The sequence below is a fragment of the Aythya marila genome (genome assembly GCF_965140915.1).
Source record: "Aythya marila genome assembly, chromosome: 1".
NCBI lineage: Eukaryota > Metazoa > Chordata > Aves > Anseriformes > Anatidae > Aythya > Aythya marila.
The window spans coordinates 162646879-162668942 of NC_139042.1; the positions used below are offsets into that span (position 1 = coordinate 162646879).

General features: G+C 41.8%; 1 protein-coding gene across 1 annotated transcript in view; it reads left to right on the forward strand.

The window, feature by feature from the left end:
• The window catches only part of UTP20 (UTP20 small subunit processome component), a 65118-nt gene that overhangs the window by 6231 nt on the left and 36823 nt on the right, over positions 1 to 22064 (forward strand). The window contains exons 9-23 of the mRNA XM_082770164.1: positions 1225 to 1371; positions 1884 to 2018; positions 3168 to 3245; positions 3949 to 4127; positions 5974 to 6129; positions 6623 to 6711; positions 11093 to 11198; positions 12398 to 12548; positions 12957 to 13019; positions 13347 to 13505; positions 14383 to 14459; positions 15676 to 15755; positions 16469 to 16712; positions 17923 to 18123; positions 20052 to 20142. Of these exons, the coding sequence (XP_082626290.1) occupies positions 1225 to 1371; positions 1884 to 2018; positions 3168 to 3245; positions 3949 to 4127; positions 5974 to 6129; positions 6623 to 6711; positions 11093 to 11198; positions 12398 to 12548; positions 12957 to 13019; positions 13347 to 13505; positions 14383 to 14459; positions 15676 to 15755; positions 16469 to 16712; positions 17923 to 18123; positions 20052 to 20142 (1956 nt within the window). The remainder of the gene's footprint in view (positions 1 to 1224; positions 1372 to 1883; positions 2019 to 3167; positions 3246 to 3948; positions 4128 to 5973; positions 6130 to 6622; positions 6712 to 11092; positions 11199 to 12397; positions 12549 to 12956; positions 13020 to 13346; positions 13506 to 14382; positions 14460 to 15675; positions 15756 to 16468; positions 16713 to 17922; positions 18124 to 20051; positions 20143 to 22064) is intronic.

A 22064-nucleotide genomic window follows, 5' to 3' on the forward strand; every position in this document is an offset into this window, starting at 1 on the left:
TGGAGAGCCACATTTAAGCCTCAGAGACAAGTGTTGCAAATCCCAAGCTGTTTTCAGTCCGGATGTTCCCATGTTGCCTCTTCATGGTTACACCCAGAGGTCTGAGGGAGTAGAGCTGTGTGCCATGGGCTGTGCTCTGCTGAGTCAGAGTGATGTTGAACAATGAGCAAGGGCTTAGCATGGGGTTTTTACTTACCTGATAGCCGTTTAGACGTTTTCTTCCTAAGGAGTGGGATTTGCTAAGAGATGTTAAAACTTCTTGCAGTTGACAACATATTCTGTGAGTTTTGCTTCTCAGAAGGGTGAAATGGAAGATTGGAAGAAATGGTAGTCAGGCAAACCTAGTTGAAGGCAGTCCTTCCAGTTTCGGTACACAGTCCAGTTTGTGTGGTACTGGGAACTCTCTACTTGTGACTGTCCACAGTTACCTTGAAAATCCCATCCTGTTCCTCCTACCTCACACAGTATGATAGTAGTTGCTGTCTGACTGTTTATTAGACACAGAACTGTTTGTCGCTGGATGTTTTTTAATCCTGGAATCTGTCACCTGCAGTTGTGATGAAATCTTAGGGGCTGATGACATACTTCTCTTTCTATTTAAAAAGGCTTGTTGTTTGTTTGTTTGTTTGTTTGTTTGTTTTTTACCTTGGGAGCTAGTTAGTTGTGCTCAGTATCATCCTCAGAGGAAAATGATGCCAATATCTATGATAGGTCTCTAAACTGGGTTCAGTTTATAGGACCAAGGATAGGATTTTGCGTTTTCTTGACAGAAAGAGACATGGATGAGAGTGATCCAGGGCAGCTCCATTATCTACATAATGTAGATGATATGAGTAGCCGCTCAGAATCCATGTTAGCATAAGGATGCTGAAGTATAAAAGCACTTAAATTTTGGTGATCTCCAGTGGAAGCTGGTGCTTTCATACCATCATGGGTTTGGAGAAGAGTCCTCTTTCTCTTCCATGTTTGGTTTGTAGTTTTTTCACCTTATCTTGGCAGGTATTTATGTTTCTGTCCAAGGAATCCAGGATGCTTGTTTTTACAAAATGGGAATCCCATGGTATTTCTGGAAGGTTTAGTTTGTTGAACATGAGTGAGGGAGTCAGCAGTAATTTGTTGGTCTGATGAAATGGTGATACTTTAGAATGGCTTTCAAATAGCAGTAAGTGAAACAGGGTCTGATCATTTATCTGAATCATTTTGTTTTCCTTTTTTTTTAAACAGGAGTCACTCTTAGACTTGCAGAGCAAAATAACTAAGGCCAACTGCAGTATGGTTTCAGAGCAGATGGAAAGGATTCTGCAAGCATATCTGATCCTATTGAAACATGCAAATGGATCCAAAGTCTCACTGCCTGAAAAGGTCTGTCAGGTAGGTCAAACCATCACTTTGTATGGCTTGCCGAAGAAGTATCAGTTAAACCTGGAAGAGGTATGGTCAGCTGCAGCATCCTGAAATGTTCCTGCTGCATTAATAGTTTTACGATTTGAGTCAAGTGAACAGAGAGATTTACTGGGAGTATTGCTACCTCTCCAGTCCCATGGAAGTTTTCCACTATCGTGTAATGCTGGTGTAGTCCTTTAAATAAGCAAGGGGAAAAGAAAGATGATGAGGTGAGCATAGAGGCTGTGCTGTGCCGTAATCTCTGCTACTGTGGGGGAAAGCAAGACCTGCATCTATGGTGGTGAAGTTCCACCAGATTCACCCTGTGGGTTCAAATACAGATTTAATGCCTTCAAATTTTGATAGAACAAGTAGGGTTCATTTCTGTGGGCTGAAGCTTAGAACACCGTGTCCTCCTCTTTCAGAGACCACGTAGGTCATTCAGACCAGACAATCACCATGTCTTAATGCATGAATGTCAGTTCTCTTTTTTGTTTCAGGTTTTAATAAAACTGTTACAAACATCCGATCTCTTGCCATCTTGCTGTAAGACCCTGCTGAATGCAATTTCTGCGTTACTACTGGCTGAAAATGTTTTCTTGCCTGATTCTTTGACCAAGGAAGCTATTGAGAAGGTAACAAAGACTTCTTACAGTAGAAATTCCAGAGTCCAAATTCCCTACAGCAGCATGATTTCAGGACATTCCACTTCTGGGCAACAGACTGTAAGGTTCCCTTTAGGTTTTTTGCACTGATAAGAGGGAAGTTGTAAAATGCCTAAAATAATGCCTGCTGTGGTCTTGGGACTCCTTGAGAGTCTTGCACAGTCTGTCAGTGTGCTATAATGCTTCTACTATGGCAGACATATTTGCAATGAAAAACAGGCCCTGCTTTGAACACCTACAGAATCTGTGGAGAAAGGAGGGAGAACAGAGAGGAGAGCATGTTCTCACCTAGATTTTGAAGCCAGTCAGTGAGTTGGATTTGGTTGAACATTGAAGTACATTTCCCACTAAGCTGCTGAACACTTAGGATTTGCAATGGGAAAATAAGGCTGTTAACAATTCTTTAAAAACGTTTCACGTGGACTTCAGTGTTGGCTTGTGCTGAAGTAAGATTGGTTCTGCCTGTGGCATGAGTCCAGTTTTGCTCAGATGTGATCCTTCAAACGTTTGACTGTACTTGTGTGGGCTTCTGTTAAGCTGGAGGAGGCTTAAAGCTGTCCTTATAACCTGAAGGGTCTGGGAAAGGAGTTCTGGGTGCATATTTCCATGTTGCACACCTCAGCCTTGAGAGGCACCAACTCCACGTGCAGTCAGGAACTGTTCCAGTATTGGTTCTTTCAGAACAATGTAGATTGGCTCCCCCACTGAGGTGCAGCTAGGTATGGTTGTGTGTACCTCAGGTGTGGTCCTGCGTGCTGGGAGGTATACAGGAAGAATGCAGAGACCAAAGATCTTCTGGGCCTAAGCTTCTTTCTAGCAATGCATGTGTGCTGCAGTACTACACCTTTAGTTTACATTTTCCACATCACTTTAAAGAGATACCTAAGCTATCTCTGCATGGAGCTAGTTTGTATCCCACAGGGGTTGTTGAAAGGGCTGTGCTGTTTCTGTACCTGAGATGTGACTGGAAACTGTCTGTGAACAGAGAGGCGGGGTGTCTGAGAGTTACTGCATGGTTGATTGATAAACCAGAAAATATGTCCCATGGATAATGGAGACTTAAGTATAAAATGTCTCTTGTAAATATGTTCCTGTCAACCTGCGATTTGCATCTTGCAGGTATTCAGAAGTGAATTTGAGTGGCGCTTCCTTTTGGACTTCTCTGAAACGATGTTTACAATGAAGCAATTTGAGAGGGTAGGTGGAAGCTCTTCTGCGTTTTGTTTATTTTTATTGCCAAAGGGAGTGTGAGGTGTCATTGTGTAAGGACACCTGAGCAGGAAAGTCCTTCAACAATTGGGAAATCTATAGTATATTTATTTGCCTTGTATGCTGAATCATTTCAATGTATGGACATGATGTTTATTTAAACTTTTGGCATGATCTTGAAGGAATAAAAGAGGTTGACTGTGTCATAGTGTTAGAACTTGGTAACGATGCTTAGGGTTGGAGAGACTGTTAGTTCACAGAGAGAAGTTTGTCCGCTGAAAAGTAAAGGTGTGGGATTGTTATGGATATGGTGAAGAGAAAGAGTATTGGAGAAGGTAAGTGGAAATGAAGAGTAAGGGATGTCTGATATCATCAGTTCCAGGCTTGGTCTCTGAGAGGAATGAAACAAATTAAAAGGAGCGGGATGGGAAAGCAAACTCGGGGATCTGGAAAGTCCTGATAAGACTGGATTTTGGGCAGACTGAATTTTTCTATCAAATCACTGTCCTGGCTGGGGTGACAAGGTATCTCTGTGTTGGTGACTTGGGGCATCAGAACAGATGAGACATCTGATGTGTTGGTAGTTCATTTGTGTGTATTTGGCTTCCTCTGTAGCTGGTGTCATGTGTTTCTTGTGGTTTTGATGACAAAGACTTACTAAACCTTGATTTATTTTTTTTTTCCCCTTTAGCATTTTCTTCCATGCTTTCTGAAGTACATTGAGCATTGCTTCTCTGGTACAGATGCCCTTGTAAAGGATGAGGCAATGGCAATTTTGGCTAAACTCATTCTGGTGAAAGCAGAGCCTCCTACCATTGGTTCAATGGCATTTGAAAAGTATCCTCTCGTTTTCACTGAATCATCAGTCAGGTAAGACTTCTCAAGTTTAGCAAACACTAGATGTGGCTGCATGGCTGTAGGCCTGCAAAGTGATACAGTAGGATCCCATTTTTCTTTCTGAGATGATTTGAGAAGAGGTACTGTTCTGGAAAGGTTATCGCTTTTATTTAATAAACAAAACAATGAAACAAACAAAAAGCTAGTGAGTGATGCAGTAGATGTGATTTGGATTTGTTACACCAAAATGCATGCTACATTTTGGGTAGTTAAACTTTATTGTGAACTCTGCAGTTCAGATCCTCATCAAGAGTAACCTCCTGTCTGTGCCTCATCTTTCTTCCATGTATGCATACGTCTTGTCTGGAGCTTGCTGGGAAGCAGTACTTTAGAGTACAGCTGGGTACCACAGGTTACCCGGTACTAATTACCACAAGTAATTAATTATTGCAACACAGCATTGTGCTGGCATAGCTTGACTGCTTCTGGTTGCAAAGCTAGGTTGGTTGCAGCGAAGTGTTTGCTTTCCCTCTGAAACCTCTTTAGAAAGATTTGAGTGACCATGGTCAAGCACAGAATGACAGTTGCAAATCTACTGATAATGAGTGTTCCAATCACTCTAGATCAAAACTTTGCCTGCAGAGAGTGGTGACCAGTACTGTCTTTTATGTAAGATTTTGTATTCCTTAAAAGCAGCCCATTCTGTGGGTTTCTTTCCATTTCAACTTAACAGAGTGGAAGTGTCAAGGTTCAAGGTTGTAAGTCAAAAAAAAAAAACAACCACAATTCAATTTGCTTTTATTTTCTTGTTGTATTTGTTGATTTATTTATTTATTTTCAGTTATCTGGAATATATAGCTGAGACGATATTTCTCCTGCAATGTCAGTGATAGAATTTAGGGCTGGGAGACATCTGAAGAGTTGCATGCCCCAGATGGAATTAGAAAATCCTGAACCAGTACAGAAAGATGTTTGACTAAATTGTTCTTGAACGCTCCCATCCCATAGATTCCCAAGCTGTCCCTGCAGACCATTTCACTGCTTAGCTGTATTTACAATCAGACAGGTTTTCTACTGTCTGAACTAAATAAATTTCCTTTGCAGCTGATTAAATCCATTGCTGCTTATCTTATCCGTAGGGAACACAGAACAGATTATTTCTTCCTTTTTACATACAGTTTTTACAAATAACAGACTATCAAAAACATTGAAAGTACTCAGTTCATCCTAATTACTTGATGATTCTCTCATAAATGCTGTTCCTTAAACCTCTACTCATTCTTGATGGTATCTTTCTGTTACCTTCTTTCTTGAAGGGTGGAGCTCATGGAGCTTCTCAGCTGTGGTCTTGCACGTGCTGGGTGTAATAGAAAGATTGCTGCCCATGGGGTGTGAGGTACTGCTGTTGATATGTTCCAGTATGAGGTTAATCCTTTCTGCCTGAAGATAGGACTTTGGATTTGGGCTCAGCCTATGATAAGACACTAGACTGTTACCTAACAGGTTATTTTGTGTCATCCATTAGTCTTTGCTAGTATTTAGGTTGTTAATAAACTGTAATCATGCTGACAATCACAGAGACAAATCTCAGGTGCTTCTCATGTTCTTAGTTGTGAGGGTGTCCAGCTGAGAATTAGTCTTTCCTTCTAGAAATACTATTTGTACTTTAAGACCCAACATTTATTACAGGCCATGTTTTGTGCTCTATATGTGTAGATGATATTTTGTGCTGTGGAAGACATTTAAAAAAAAAAATGCGTTGGGTTGTCCTAGTCTTTTCTGTTAGAAGTAACCAACACAATTTAGATATCACACGAGGAAAAGGAAAGATTTCTAATGTGCAGTTGTGGGTTACTAAAAAGTTTGGTTTTATTTTTAGCTCTAATACAAGACAACAAACAAGCAAAAGACAAGGAGGAAAAGCAAAAGTACCAGTGCTGGATCATGTACTGTCTTTAATCCAGTTACCAGAAAATGAAGACATCACTGACCTTTCACAGCCCTGGGTTGCCTTGGTTATACTGCCACATATTAGGTAAGGGATATCCTAAGGTACTACTTCCATGTGGTCCTGTAGTACTGTCTAGTTCACCATCTGTTAGAAATCAATTTAGTAAGGGAAGCACAAGAATTACTAACCCCAGTTTGGGGAAACTGGGGTAAAAAGGTGGAGAATATTTGTGTGGAAATACTGGTTCAGTAGTGAAGTCAGGAATAGAATGTCAGTTTCTTGATTACGTGCTCCTTAAATTTTGTATGCTGGCATTTAGAGATGTTCCTGATACATTTTGGTTTCTGTATTTTAAGCACAATTTCTAGACAGTGGTGTTTTCAATAATTACTGTGTTCTTGTATAGGAGAAGGAGTTGGACTTGGGAATTGGAAACAGAAAAAATGTTTGCTACTGATTTCAAACTTGGGATGAGCTCTCTGTCATTTAACATGAGATAATGTGAAAGGAGGTCTTCATGTGTGTCTAGGTGCAAGTGTAACACAGAGACTAAAGGTTTCCCATTTATTTTGAACAGACCAATGGACAAAGAAATCATCCTGCCCTCTGTGACAAGCTTTATAGGTTGTCTGTTTGCAGCTATTGAAAAAGGAACCCTCTGCAAAGGTCAGTTACTGCTATTTCCTGTTCATTTGCTTTCTGTTGAAACATAAAAAAAAAATTAAGTAGTTTTGCTGGTGACACAGAGTATGAAAGTGAATAGCAATAGCATTGTATACAAATGTTCTGAGCAGTTCAGTAAAAGTTGAAAAGCAAAATGCTCTCTAGGAAACAATTCTGCCGTTGTTGGTGGTCATAATGGGGTGGCAGATGTTCCACAAAGTCACGGGCAGGCTGTCCAAATCAAGGCTTGACCAAGAAAATTAGGAAATAAAAGAAAAAAGTGAGATAAAAAAGAATGGAAATCCTGCCAAATAAGATTCAGACTGAAGCAGTCAAGTGAAGGGAAGAGACTGTTGACTCAAAAGTGCCAACGAGACTACTCAAGACCTATAGTGCAAAGTTCGGGATGTTACCATCTCTGCCCTAAATGACAGCACTGGTGATAAAATGATGTAACTTCTTCAGGTGTGAGTGGTCACCGTGACCCCACTGTTTGTCTTCTGTCTCTGGCCAGAAACATTTATTTTTTTTTTAGCTTAGCTCACATATTATAGGGCAGTTGATAGTCATAGAGATTTCAAGTATTTGGCTTTGTGACAAAGTATGAACACGTGCTGGAATGCCACAGGTTTAGTGTTCTTTGTTACTTGGGTTGAAAGGGCTTGTCTAGAGCCTGGCCTTCCTCCTCTGTAATCTCTTCAATAACACTCCTAGCTGTATCCACTAATTAGTTCTGTTGCTTTTTCCTCTCCAGTGTTTGTCAAGCATGGTCATTTTTGATTTAACTGCCATTTCCTCCTTTGCTCCTAAAGAAAATAAAACAAATGTAATGTCAGTCCTACACTCCTGTCTCCTGTTGCTCCATACTACACTTCCTTGCTTGATTTTCCTCACCCTTCTCCCAAACTAGTGTTTCTGGACAATTATTCATCTTTTGCATTCTCTTCAGCTCCATGATCTCTACAATTCCTTTACCTTCTAGTAGGACTCCAGTATCCTCTCATTGCATGTACAAGGCACACCCCAGCCTGTGCTCCCTGTTTCATCTTCCTGGTCTCTCAAGCCTGAGGCAAAGTGTAAGTCCCAGAGCTGGATGGCTTTCTGCAGTTGCTTGGGAGTGTAGGGAAGCACTTGGAAGTGCAGGTTAGGGAACTGGGACAGAGCAATAGCAATTCCCCCGGGAACTATTTAGTTTTAACTGCCTGTATAGAAGTTATCCTATTGATCGTATAAGTGCCTCCACTGTGAGGTGAGAGCTGCTATCTTTGTTCAGCACAGGTTTACTACTACCAAATGCAATGCAGATTACAGTTTGAGAACCTCTGCCCTTATTCTATGGGGGCAGAAAGCTTCATCCTGCGGAAAAACTTGAGGGTTCTGGTGTTCAAAAGGCTCAACATGAGCCAGCAGCCCACGCTTATAACACAGAAGGCCAACTGCATCCTGGGCTACATCCAAAAAGATGTGACCAGGACTTCAAGTCCTTCTAAAGAAAACAACAAACTCCCAGTTTTAGTTCACTACACTGTATCAACCCACAGACTACACGGTCAAACATAATTTAAAAGCCCTGGCTAAAATAAGAACCTTTCTTACACAGCTGCATGGCTCATCTCTTAAGTATTATAAACATCAGTTGGGATGCTGTATATGGTTTGTAAAGAAATTATATGTCCCCGAACATAAACTCCCTCTGTGGATTTTACGAGAAGGGACAGCTACTGTTATATTGCTCTCCCACTCCTTCTGTTAACAAGCAAGAACAAAAGAAGGTGACCACTAAGTTTATGATATGTGGCCTTGTAAATGACAATAAAACTGTTTTTGATGAATCTATCTGTTTCCTTCAAGACTAAGATGTTTATAACAACTTTCACAGTTTAAAAATACTTTGCACGCTGTCTTTATCTCGGGCACATCTTCTCTAGCTACTTGGACATAACATCTTGAACCTATTTGCCTTCCCTCCTGCACCTAACCTTCTCAGATACCACAACTTTTGTTTGGTAACTTGAGCTGTGCATAAGAGCACGGGAAGGATGTGGACCTGTTAGAGCAAGTCTGGAGGAGGGCCATAAAGATGATCAGAGGGCTGAAGCACCTCTCCTGTGAAGAAAGGCTGAGAGAGCTGGGGATGTTCAGCCTGGAGAAGAGAAAGCTCCAGGGAGACCTCATTGTGGCCTTTCAATACTTAAAAGGGGCTTATATAAAAAGGATGGAAAAGGACTCTTTACTGGGGTAGATGATGATAGGACAAGGGAGAATGGTCTTAAACTAGAAGAGGATAGATTTAGACTAGACATTAGGAGGAAGTTCTTCACTGTGAGGGTGGTGAGAAACTGGAACAGGTTGCCTAGAGAAGCTGTGGACGCCTCATCCCTGGAGGGTGTTCAAGGCTGGGTTGGATGGGGTCATGGCCAACCTGATCTAGTGGGTGGCATCCCCCTGCCCATGGCAGAGAGCTTGGAGTTGGATGATCTTTAAGGTCCCTTCAGACCCAAACCATTCTGTGATCCTGCTACTACTTGCAGTTTCTCCTCTCTAAGGAACTGAGGCTAATAGTGAGCAGGGTTCTGCAAATACTTGAAGAATTAAGCACCCTGGAGAAGATTTTTCAAAGTAATAAGCAGGAAATGAATGCTTACTTCCCTTTCTTTTTCATGGCAGCTGTCAGCAAGTAAGAAAGTTGCATCTTTTAAGATATCCCCTCAGTTTGCCTGGCTCAGGAGCAATATTTCTTCTGCTAGGGAAGAGACAAAGGAGAGAGTAATTATCTTTTATAAAAACCCACTTATCAGCTTAAGAATGGCAGGGAAAGGAACAGCCCTTCCCCTTTCTTGCCTGGAAGGGCTTTGGCTGACCTGTGCTGCTTGGGAGGCCTCCATCCCCAAAGGAAACTGGAGGTTTAGGAAGGGGATGCTATCTCTAACGATACTCTACAAACCCACCTTCCATTCACTAACAGGAATTCAGCCTTTGAGTGTATGGGACAGCTTTGAAGATCTCATACAGCACATTGTCAAAGTTTAAAAGTGCCTGAATGATACCATCAATATGTATTTTTTCTTCTGAGTGTTTCATTCATGTTATTTTGGGTAGCTTTTCTTCATTTCTTCATGCTGTTAGGGTGGCTTCACACTGGCGGCTAGCTACGCTCCATCACACTGCTTTCTTACTCCTCCTCCTCAAAAGAACAGGGGAGAAAATGTGATGAAAAAAGGCTTAAGGGTTGAGATGAGGACAGGGAGGTCCCTCACCCATTAATGTCGTGAGCAAAATAGATGTAGTCTGGGGAAATTAGTCTGTTAGCAATAGGCAATAAATTACATTAGAGCAGCGAGAGCTGAAAGTAAACTAGAAATGCTTTCCCCTGCTCCCATCCACCATATTCTACCTCTTTCTTCCTGAGCAGTGCAGGGAAACACGGAATGGGGGCTGGGGTCAGTCCCTAACGCTTCGTCTCTGCTGCTCCTTCGCAGTCACTCTCTGCCCCTGCTCCACATGGCACCGCGTGCCTTACCACGGGTGGCATCTCCCCTCAGGCCCCTGCTCCTGCGTGGGCTCCTCTCCACGAGCTGCAGCTCCGGCCCGGGGCCTGCTCCTGCGGGGGCTCTCCATGGGCCGCAGCCTCCTCCAGGCCACATCCACCTGCTCCCCCGGGGGCTCCTCCACCCATGGGGGGGCTGCAGCGTGGAGATCTGCTCCATGTGGGACCCATGGGCTGCAGGGGGACAGCCTGCTCCACCAGGGGCCTCTCCACAGGCCGCAGGGAAACTGCTGCTGCCTGCCTGGAGCACCTGCTGCACTGACCCTGGGGGTTGCAGGGCTGGTTCTCTCTCGCATTTTCTCATTCTTTTCAGCTGCTGGTGCGTGTGTTTTTCCCTTTCTTAAGTCTGCTCTCCCAGAGGCCCAACCAGCATTGTGTCCCTTTTGGAGCCAACTGGAGCTGGCTTTTATCTGACAAGGTGCAGCTTCTGGGCTCTGCTCACAGAGGCCACTCCTGCAGTCCCACGGCTACCAAAACTTTGCCACATAAGCCCAGTACAGCCATTTGTAGCATAAAGCTGTCTGAGACTCCTACAATAGTACTTAGCTCCAGACCTCTGCTTCCTGTGTATGTGGGTCTGATGGAGGCAGATGCAAGCTGGGAGATGCTTATAGCTTTCAATGCTGGCTTGCTGGAGTACACGTTTACTTTGATAGCCAGAGAAGTATTTCCTTTATGGGTTATGGTAACGGTTAGAAAATATACATACCAGTTCTGAGATCCACATGTTACTCATTTCTGTGACTCTAGCCATTTCAAGATGGTCAAGCACCATGCAAACACAAGTCAGTGAAACCTGGGTAAATATACAGGTTGTTCTTGTTCTCTTTGCTCCAGGAAGCCTGTTTGTGGCCTGCCAAGCTGTAAGTACTCTTCTCAGTTTGGCAGAGTCTTCTGAAATACTCCATTTGTTACCTGTGGAGCGTGTCAAGAACTTGGTGACGTAAGTAAACTAACTCTGCCTGTTATGTGGTCCTCAGTGATTTTCCTTAGTATGGCAAAGAGCTGACTTGCCCTTTACGTAGTGGCACGTTAAATGTCTTCTTGTTGATCGCATGTTCTCCTGTACCAACATTTGCCTTAGGTATTGTGGTTACGTATGGTAGCAACATTGTAGCCATTGTTTGTTTAGAAAACCAAAGAAATAGTATGCCAGTTCAGTGGCATTTTCTCCGCAAACCAAAGCTTTCTTAGCCAGCTGAAGAGCAGTGTGCCAAATATGTTGCTTTCTAGGTAAGCACAAATATTTAGAGCACTACATTTGTGTTTTACACTACACTGCAAATGTAGAGCACTACATTTAGTAACTGTGTGTGACATTATAATAATAAAAGGGAGAGTAACAGTGCAATCTGAGTTGTGTCAAAAGGCTGGGATTTGACAGTCTGTTGGCAGTGTTGGGATTCCCTTGTGTCCTTACATATTTATGTGTGTGCTTGCTCTGCAATTGGATTAGATTTTGTATGCTCAGTTCTATTTATTACAACTCCTTTCTGCTTAAAATTAGCACATGTTAACTGAGTGGCTGGAGGGACCAAGAGAGATTGTTGATCTTTCTCCAGCAAATGCTGTTGAACTTGTCATCTTCCATCACTATTGTGATGGAGCAGCTCCAAGTCTTTGGTAGCTTGAGCTTCAAAACATCCTGTTCAGTTAGGAAAACATGGTGCCCATGTCTGAGGTGTGATAGAGATAAGGCAGCTTGCCCAGATCAAGCAGGATGTCTTGGCAGGGAGCTTCAGTCTAGTGCTTTTCTGCCAGCTTTGGGCTGGGGGTGGGAATCCCACTTGGAGTGAGAGTTGTTGGGTAGCAGAAGATCTCCCTGTGGGGAGGCAAGATTCCTGCTAATGGTAGAATTGGTGTCCCACCTAAACCTGAATTATTTTTCCGTTGAAGTTGATTACTAAGTGGTCACCTTGGCAGCAGCAGCTGCACGTGCAGACCTATGCAGATCTGTTTTCAGTGGCTGTCTGTGTGTGTGTCCAACTGGTTAGCCCCAGCTTGATAGGCCCGGTGGTGCCAGTAGAGTATGAAGTTGTGGATTTTTCCCATAATACTGTTACTGTCACTACTGCCTTGTTTTCAAATGACTGTATTGTTGCAATACCCTCTGTATGCTAATAAAACACTCTTTTGGTTAAGTGCTTTTCCATCAGACCCCTCTGCGTTGCTGTTGGCTGATCTGTATTACACAAGACTGGCATTGTGTGGTTGCCAGGAGCCCCTTTCCCAAGGGAACCTAATGGAGTTGTTTGAGAAGTTGCAGCCTAATATCTCCACTGGTATTTCTAAGGTAATTTGTTTTGAGCACGTGCAAGATGATTTGGATTTTAGAATTTACTTTGAGTAGACTGAGCCTGAAAGAAGAAACGTGAGACTGTAAAGCAATTACTTCTGTAGCATCTGTTTAGGGCTGTGTCCATTTCCAAGAGGCTGCCGTGGGGCATGAGTTTACAGAGGTTAACTTTTAGCCCAGGGACACTTACCTCTTCCCTAGAAGTGACTTGGAGCAAGAGCCTAATGTATTCATTCTGAATTTCCTGCTAGACTAGAGGAGCTCATCTGTTTCTCAACCCTTGGAGGAACCTAGTGAAATCAGCCTCCTGTGCAAGACATTAACCTCTCTGTAGTTGTGTATGTGTCTGCATATGTAACCTGCATTCTCCTACATGTTTCTGACGTATGTTCCCACTTTTTACAGGTCCGACTATTGACTGTCCGAATTCTAAACCATTTTGAGAATCCACCTTCTACAGTGATTGAGGTAGGGCTGAAACTTCTCACTTAACATTTCAAATCAGTCTGGTTTTGATGACTGTGAACTGGTTCCTGCTTTGCAGAAACAAAGCATTTTTCTACCAAAGGCTGTCCTCTGATTTTGTGCTTTCATGTTCCAGTGTTATGTGTTTTTTTACCCACTGCTCCCTAATGTTTTCACATATGCGAGTTCTGATACCTAAGTGGTGGTGGTAAGCAGAGCAAGCCCCTTGACTTTGTTCTCTGGTTAAAAAAGGCTCAGACTGTAGTTTGTTGAAATAGCTTTCAATGAGAAAGGATACTCTAACAAAATGTTTGTAACTTATTTGTTCAGAGTGATGGCACAGGAGAGCTCCAGTCAGTATTTGCCATATTGCTCCAAGCAGAGCTCGTGCCAGCAACAGTGAATGATTACAGAGAGAAACTTCTTCATTTGAGGAAACTAAGATATGATATAGTGCAGTCTACAATACCAAGTGGACCTTTGCAGGAGGTGAGTCCTTGTCAACAGGAAGCTGTCACATTCCCATATTCCAAGAGATTGTTCTTATTCCATCATTTCGATTGTAGAGTTTTTCATAAGAGTTCATCTCCCGTTACCCGTGGAACTAATGTGTTTGCTTCAATATTTAGTAAAACAATGGTGGTATCTAGATAAATGTCCCACAGCCAGTTTAATCAGTTTTTGATATCATGCAAAGAAGGCAAGTGATTCCAGGGAGAAGTGAATTGTGAGCAAATCTAAAATTCTGACTTTGCCATTCCCTCAACATGGTTCAACATTGGTACATTGGAGAGCTTAGCTTCTGGATCTTTCTAGAGGAAGAAAATCTTGTCTAACTGGGTCTGTTGCATCTCCTCTATGGCTGAGCTGATACTCAATGGGGATGTCATTTGCTAGATGCTGGAAGGGTCACAGTTCTACTGCCTAGATGTTCATGGATTTGGTGGGAAGTTTTGATTATTTTTTTTTTAATTTATTATTTTTATGTCTGTTACAGTACCTTTTTCTTTTTTTTTTTTTACCTTGACTTGTAAGCTCTTGTGAGGAAGGGTTGTAGGTCAGTTCAACTGTACCTCAGATTGCTGTGCAGAACTGGTTTTTGCACATTCATGCTATGTAGATACAGGGGACAGATCTCAATGCAGCATAGAGTTAACGGAGTCTACAAATTTCCTTATGAAACGGTGAGACAAAAAATGATGGTGTGTGTGACTTCGCTTCATTATGGGTAGTACTTCTGAGAATTTCTCTGATCAAAGTTTCCTCTGAGAAGAAAGGTTAGAGGTGGTTGGTTGGTCTTTAACTGTTGTTTTTAACATCTCAACTTTTTAACATCTCAACAAGGTGGTTTCGTATGCCATTCTAGGTGCCTCTTCGGTATTTACTGGGAATGCTTTATATTAACTTCAGCCCTCTCTGGGATCCTGTAATTGAACTCATAACGTGAGTATGTGCAGTTGGGTATTGCAATCTGTGGCTGTCTCACAGAATGATTCCTTCCATTGAAGGCTGAGGTGAGGCCTCATGGCGGCCTGCAGCTCCCTCACGAGGGGAGCGGAGGGGCAGGTGCTGAGTTCTGCTCTCTGGGGACAGTGACAGGACCCGAGGGAACGGCATGGAGCTGGGACAGGGGAGGGTCAGGCTGGGGGTTAGGGAAAGGTTCTGCACCCAGAGGGTACTCAGGCACTGGGACAGGCTCCCCAGGGAAAAGGCCAAGGCACCAAACCTGACAGAGTTCTTTCAGACAACACTCTAAGACATACTGTTTGATTTTTGGGTGGTCCTATGTGTAGCCAGGAGGTGGGCTCAGTGATCCTTGTGGGTCCTTTCCAACTCAGGATATTCTTTGATGATTTGTGAAGAAAAGCTGAGGTAAAAATGTCTGATTTGGAGAGATCTATGCTTGAGAGTCTTTGTCTGAAATCTTTCCAAATGGATTTTCTCTCTCAAATGAATTACAGCCCACAAAGACTTTTAGGTTTTAACTTAATTTCTGATTTATCTCACTATTAAAGGGAACTTGCAACAAATATAGTTAAACAGAATTGGAATTTGAGTCCAAGGTAGCAGTATTTGATTAGTGTTTCACAAATGCTCAAGTGCATTTCAGTTTCCCCATCTCTGACTTCTCTGTCCTTACTGAAAAACCTCTAAACCTTAATAACATTGAGTAGGGAAGACTTACCGTGGTGACAACTGAGCTGAATACTGAAGTCAGCGTCTCTGCTTTTAGCATGACTTTATCTCCTTGTGTTTTTTTTCTTTGGTGTATGATTAGAAAGGATGGGATTTTCACCATCAAACTATTGAATTAATAAGAATAAATAAATAAATTGGCTCTTCAAAAGATATGTCCATGCTAATTCTTCCTTTGGTTTTATATGATATTACGGTACAGAAGTCAGTGGAAAGCTCAAGAACAGTTTTACTCAACTTGAGTTCGTTTGAAGTTATGGGATACAACCAGATTATTTTAATAACAATTGACATTTGGGATCTATGAATGAAGGCAAGGAAGTGCTACAGCTGTATCCTGTGTCCTGTCTTTGGACACCCACAATAAAGCAGTAATCAAAGCCTCTGATTTTATTAGTTATTAACTTCCCTTGACATATGGCTTTTTTTTTTCTTTTAATTTAATGCTCTTATATTTTGTTAGTTCTCATGCGAAGGAAATGGAGAATAAACAGTTCTGGAAGGTCTTTTATGAACATTTGGAGAGGGCTGCTGTCTATGCTGGTAAGTCATAGCTCCTGCATGGTGTTTTGACAGTAACCAAGCTAATTGTGAATGACACGTGATTATGTTTTTTTATGTGCCCCAAATTTATGTGTGATGGAAGAATTCCGAACTAGAGCTGTTGAACTGCCAGTGTCATGTCCAGGACAGGAATGGAGAGGCTTGAGAGAGAACTGTGTCTCCTTTTGTCCTAAACACCAAGAAGCAGACAGAAATGGCCCCTGCATTACAGGACGGAGTTGCAGGTTGTGGAAAGCCATGCATCAGCATCACATCTACTTATGGCTGGCTTTTCCCAGACTAACAAGGAACAATAAAGAAATCTTTATAATAAGAAAGACCATTGTTCTGCTCCGTAGATTCAGTAGAATTCCTGCAAACGCTGTGTTTTTCTTGGGTGTATTCTGTTTACATTTGAGATTTATCCATGAGCATATGGAATCTGTGTCGCAATCTCACAACAGAGATGTGAGTATGTGGCCATTTGTTGACTCCTCTGTTATTCAAGAGAACTGAGCTCAATTAAGTCTGTAAGACATCCTAGATTACTTTCTGAAAAATACGGGTCTTTCAGGTCAGCGTTAAATACAGTTGTCTGAACAGGTACTTGCCGTCAGGAGTACTACTTTCATGATGGGGAGCTGATCTCTTGCTACTTACTGACAGTTATGAAGTAGCCTAAAGATACTTACTTCCTATCATCGGTTCTATAGAAATGGAGCTGCAAAATGAACTAGATGAACAGGAGGAAAGCATTACTGAAACGGAAAGCGAGAAGATGCCAGAAGGAGGGGTGGGCACTGTTTTTCTGGAGCAGCTGAGGACTAGAACAGACTGCAGTGAGCGGTTGGACCACACAAACTTCCGTTTTCTACTGTGGAAAGCACTGGACAAGTTTCCAGACAGGGTGGAGCCTCGGTCAAGGGAGCTCTCCCCGCTTCTGTTGAGATTCATTAGGTAAGTTAGTTTTATTTTTAATTTGAGAGGACAGATTGCTTTCAATTGTTTCTGGTGTTGTTGAGCTTAGTCAATGGCTAGCTCTTCACAGACTTAATTTCTTAAATACGTAACTAATATGCTGTCTGTTTCCCACTACGATAACTTTTTAATTGAAATATGAATTCTGTTAGAGATGTCCCAAGAGAGGCAGGCTGAAATTAAACTGGCAGCATGTTTCTGCTGCACAGTCTCTCGTTTATCACCTTGCCAGTGTCACAGCCTCAGCACTGCATTAGGGGGGTGGTTTCAGTGGAAGTAAAGTTTCTGTTTTCTAAAATGAAAACACATTTTAATTTGGAATCACAAATAAGGGTAGGGAAAATACCATGTTTGTTAGGGAGTGATCCAGTTCCTCCTGGAAACAGTAAAGATTGTTTAAACAAGTTAACAATGTATTTATTTCTTTGTGCTTTCTACAGAGTTGATATTTTTGTAGTTGATACATTTCTACATTGTTGATCTACATCAAGTTGATGCATTGATACATGTAGTTGATACATTTCTACATACAATGATGATTTTCTCTAGTTCTATGGATTTTCCTATGTAATAGCTGAAGGCTGTCCAGTTGCATTGTGAGCTCTATATTGCCTGTCAGAGCAGTTACTCTGCCAAATAGTTGATTCTGAGTTGTTCAATTTCCTGCCCCTGGAGGGAAAGCAGAGGTGTGCTTGCATGCAAGCACATATCAGATAGTATGATGCATGTGGGGTGATCTCATGGCCAAGAAGGGTTTCTGACAGTCCTTTCCTGTAATTAAAAAAAAAAGAAAATTGCCCAACTTCCTGGAAAAAATGAACTGCACTATGGTAGGGCATGCACCCTCTGCCCTCCACAATGTCTCTTTACAGATCTCTCATAATTCAAAAAATAATTCTCAAAAAAAAATTGCTACTTTTTTTCCCTTTCTACCAGGTAACTCCAGTCTCCTTTAGGGTATATGGTTACAGCCTTACATCTCTGCAATTTATAGGCAAAGTAGCTTGTACTTAATAAAATGCACTCCTTTGTGAATTTTTAGCCATATAGTGTCCCAAGACACAGCACCGTCGTTAATAATGAGAATATGAGAACACTAGATCATTCAGTTTCTGAAACCCTTAAACATGTTTTTTAAATCCTTCCCTTCCCTTTTTTTTTTTTTTTTTTTTTTTTTTTTTAAACACAGAAATGAGTACTATCCAGCAGATTCATTAGTGGCTCCAACTCAGGATCTTAGAAAGAAAACCAGTGGTACAGTAGCAGCCAAAGAGTTATCTAATGAAGAAGTAAACGATGTTACTATGGAGGAAGAGGAGGAAGAAAAGGAAGAAGGAGAACCAGTTACTGTAGGGCTTCCAAAAAAGAAAACAAGAAGAGCTGCTGCTAAGTAAGTATTTTTAGCTATCCGTTGCTAGTGCTTTTGTGGAAAGGCAGACTGAGTTTCTCCTGTAAAGATAAAAGCTATGTTTACATATATATTCCTTTTTCTTCCTTCACTTGTATTTTGTATTTTTTTACAGTGGGTTTTAAGCATTTTAGAGTAACAAACTCTGCTTGCACAGTACCAGACATCCAAAGGCCTGGCCTAGGATTTATCGTTTTATCATTACCTGCCATCTGACAATCTTGGCTTGTGTTACTTAAGTAAAACTTATGTTGTATTCTGAAGACATTTTGAAGTACCTGCACTATCCTTGCTTCTCTGTATCTGTTGGTCTTTTAAACCATGTGCATTGTCAAACGTTCAAAAATCAGTTAGGTAGTTTGCAACTGGGATTCTGCCATTACCTACCAGTTAAAAATTTTGATCCTGGTCATCATCTTGTGGACACAGATTTATGTGCCTTGATACTTTTATTTGTTGATGTTTTAAACTGAAGCTACGTGGCATTATAATATTACTGTTTTACAGTACTGAACACACAGAATTTGGGTCTGTACAAATTCTCCATGATTTCTTTAATGAGAGCCTCTTTGCCCTGATGACCTCTGCTAAATGTCATTACAATTACTTAACACAACTTTGTGTTTTGCCTTTATTTTAATTTTTTTAATTTTTAATTTTTTTTTTATTTTTTTTTTTTGCAAAAAAATGAAATGGTGCTTGAAATGACAGATAACTGAAATGTCATCTTACATTTTGGGACTATCATGAGTATTTGAGATATAACCTGTATTGTCATTTAATCCCAGGCTTCTTATAGGTGTTTCTTTTTGTTCTTAGATTCTGCTTTTTATCTGTAAAATGAGCAGCAATTAAAATACAGTGACGGTCCAAGTTTTTTTTTTTAAACTTCCATCTCAGAATGTCCATGTGCTTAAGTAGAAACATTAGTTCCTGGTAGCAGTAACAAACCCGTAAAAGGAGACTGGAGACTTGTTAATGAGTCAACTGGAGACTTGTTAATGAGTTCTGGAGTGACCTCTCTTCATCCTGGCCGTGAGCAGTTTGTGCTGCTCGCTCTGTGCTGCAGGAGGAGAACTCTAGTGGGGGCTGTGCCCCGGGACCCTTGCTGAGGGTGGTTTGCTGGAGCCCACCAGGTCTAGCTGAGGCAGCAGGAGGACCCACGCCTGCCCCATGCTTGGTGTGGGGCTGCCGGCAGGTGTCGTTCTCGCCCTTTGGCTCAACCCAGACATGGACCAGCTGAATTGCTGGAGAGTTGAGCGTAAGCCACCATGGGCAGCTGCTGAATGAGGACCACCTCTGCCAGCCCCACCGTGCACGTGGTAGATGAGATCTTCTGCCTTCCTTATCCTGGTCACCTCTCTTCCCTACTGCAAAGTGGAAATGGGGCAGATTTGGGGTGATACGGCCTCCTTTTGGAACTGACTCCCAACTGTGCCTGCAGCCTGGAGCCCAGGCACCGTCTGTGCTTAAACGCAGCCCTTTGCATTGGTAGGAGAAGGATGGGCAGCAGCTAAGGAAAAGTAAATAAAGAGGTAAATTCAACTGTTTGGTGTTCCAGGCTGAGCTGGGAGGAAGAAGAAATCCACATCCTCACTGTTTGTATTCCCTTTTCACCAAAGACTGAGCCCAGCTGGTGTTATTGAGGAAATGGCCTTCTCTGTACAGTGAAGTGACACCTGGGAGAAACAGCTTAGGGGAGATAACAGGATCAAGCCTGCTGTGGCTCTGAAATGGAGACCTGTAGACTTGGGATCCTGTTGTTTTTTTCCTTTTTTAATAATTTTATTAAATGTTTCCCATATGTTTGTGATAATGTGGGATTGTTTCTTTTAGACATTAGTCTAAAAATAATTTATTTTAGGCATTAAAAATAATATAAATAATAATATAATTGTTTTGTTTTACAGGCAACTAATAGCTCACTTACAAGTTTTCTCCAAATTCTCGAATCCTCGTGCATTGTATCTGGAGCCGAAGTTAAATGCATTATATACCCAGGTGATGCTATTTTCTGGCATTTAGAATTACTGTTAATAAATTCACCCTTTCTTGTCTGCAGTGCCTGTGACTGCAGAAGTGTATCATTTTCTGAAGCCATGGCTGGTAGCTGGAAAAGAAGCTGTGCTTGAGAGGGCTTCCTAGCAGTCTTTAGTTGAAGCAAGCCCCCTTAGGTATGTCAAGCAGGCTGTTGCTGGCTTAGTTTGCCAGGACTGGCTCACTGGCTCACGTGAACAGATCTGGCAACAGGAAAGATAGCAGGCTTTGGCAGTGTGGAGTAGTGGCTGTAAGGAGAGTCTATTCCACTTGCACAGCATCATCTGGAAGAGGAATTTGGACCCAAAGCCTGATGAAGCGCCAAAGAGATTTGTTCTTCACATACAGTGTTGTATGTGTAGAGAGCATGGCCAGTGTGAACAGTGGATCATTTTGCATCAGCTGTTCTTCCAAAATTGTTACAGTCCTACAGCTTTCAGCATTCCCCATTGTTACCTGAGATGCAAAATGTGGAAAATTCAGGATCCTCATCCTGTCTGGCAGTTGGAGAAGGGAAGTGCAGCCATGGCTGTCATTATGGAAAAACGTACTTCTCCAGAAAGGGAAAGGAAATACAAATCTCTCTTGAGTGTCTCTCTTTATTTTGTTTGTTTAGTTTTAGTGGGTGATGTTGCAAGTCCTTAGCCTGGCATAGGCGTGTGCACTGGCTGTGCGCAGTGTATTTACTCACTATCAGTATCAACAAAATTGAAACTAAAGATAAACAGATATTAAGTGAATAAGAAGCAAACAAGGATTAAAGAGCAGAGGAGCAGAGCCTAGATAATGTCTGTCTCTTCTAACTTTGAATAAGGAAAGCAGGAAAACAAATCTAAGAAAGGGGATGGGGAAAAAACAGTCTATAAAAAATAACATTAAAAAATAATGATTTTTTTCTTGAAAAATGTTCTGTTTGATAAGATTCCCTTTTGAAAGATTTCTCTGAAGAAATTGTCAAAAAATATGGTTCTTAAGAGCATTTCTAAGTCTTAGATCCTTAAAGAGTGCGTTTTATTAATTTTATTGTATTTTGTTGGTTCTGGATTTGTTCAGGTGATTGGGGTTTGCTCTGGCTGTTCCCTGTTTGTTTTCTCTGAGGTTATGGTTAGTGGGCTGTAGAACTGTGTTAAGTAGTATGAACTTGCTAGTTCTCTGGATTTCATCAGGTGCTTGGTGTGGAAGTTGGAAGGCCCATTAGCTCCTAAACCTGAGAATCCCTGGTGACCATCTACTTCATTTCAGTCAAGCTCAAAGTTTTGTGTAGGAACAGTTGGTCCACGTGTTTGCTTGCCTGTAGACTTAGGAAAACACTGAGCAGATGTGTACAGGTCAAAGCAGCATGTGAAAAACAGCCCGATATTAAATAAATAAAAGAGAGATTAGTTAATCACTTACTGTTTTTCAGTTCTGTGACAGCATATTTATTATCACTGGCGTGTCCATCTGGCTTAGGGACGTCATGGCAAAGTGGCCTTTGATGATTCTAGCCTGTGCTGTTTGGTAGGAGACTGAAGTGCTGATAAGGGTGCAGCATGGGGAAGTGACCTGTATTTCTTAGTGCCTAGGCTATGAGGATTCGTCTTGTAGAGGGTGAATCTCAGTGAGACTTTGCATATCAGGTCCAGTGAGTGTTTTATGTTTGTCAGAGGAAAGAAAGGCAGGTGTCTTGGGGTGGTTTGAGTAGCCAGCTTTTTTATTGTCTTAGCAGATGTACAGCTGAGGTTGAAAACTGAAGCTGGTGGTGGTCCAAAAGATGATTATGGAAAAAAAAGAAAAAAAAAAATTATAACTATCCTCCTGAAGGGGGGCAGGGGGGGAAAGGGTAGTGCAGGGGAAAGTATATATGAACTACCAGCAGCTATGTCTGCTTCTTATGAGTGACAGTT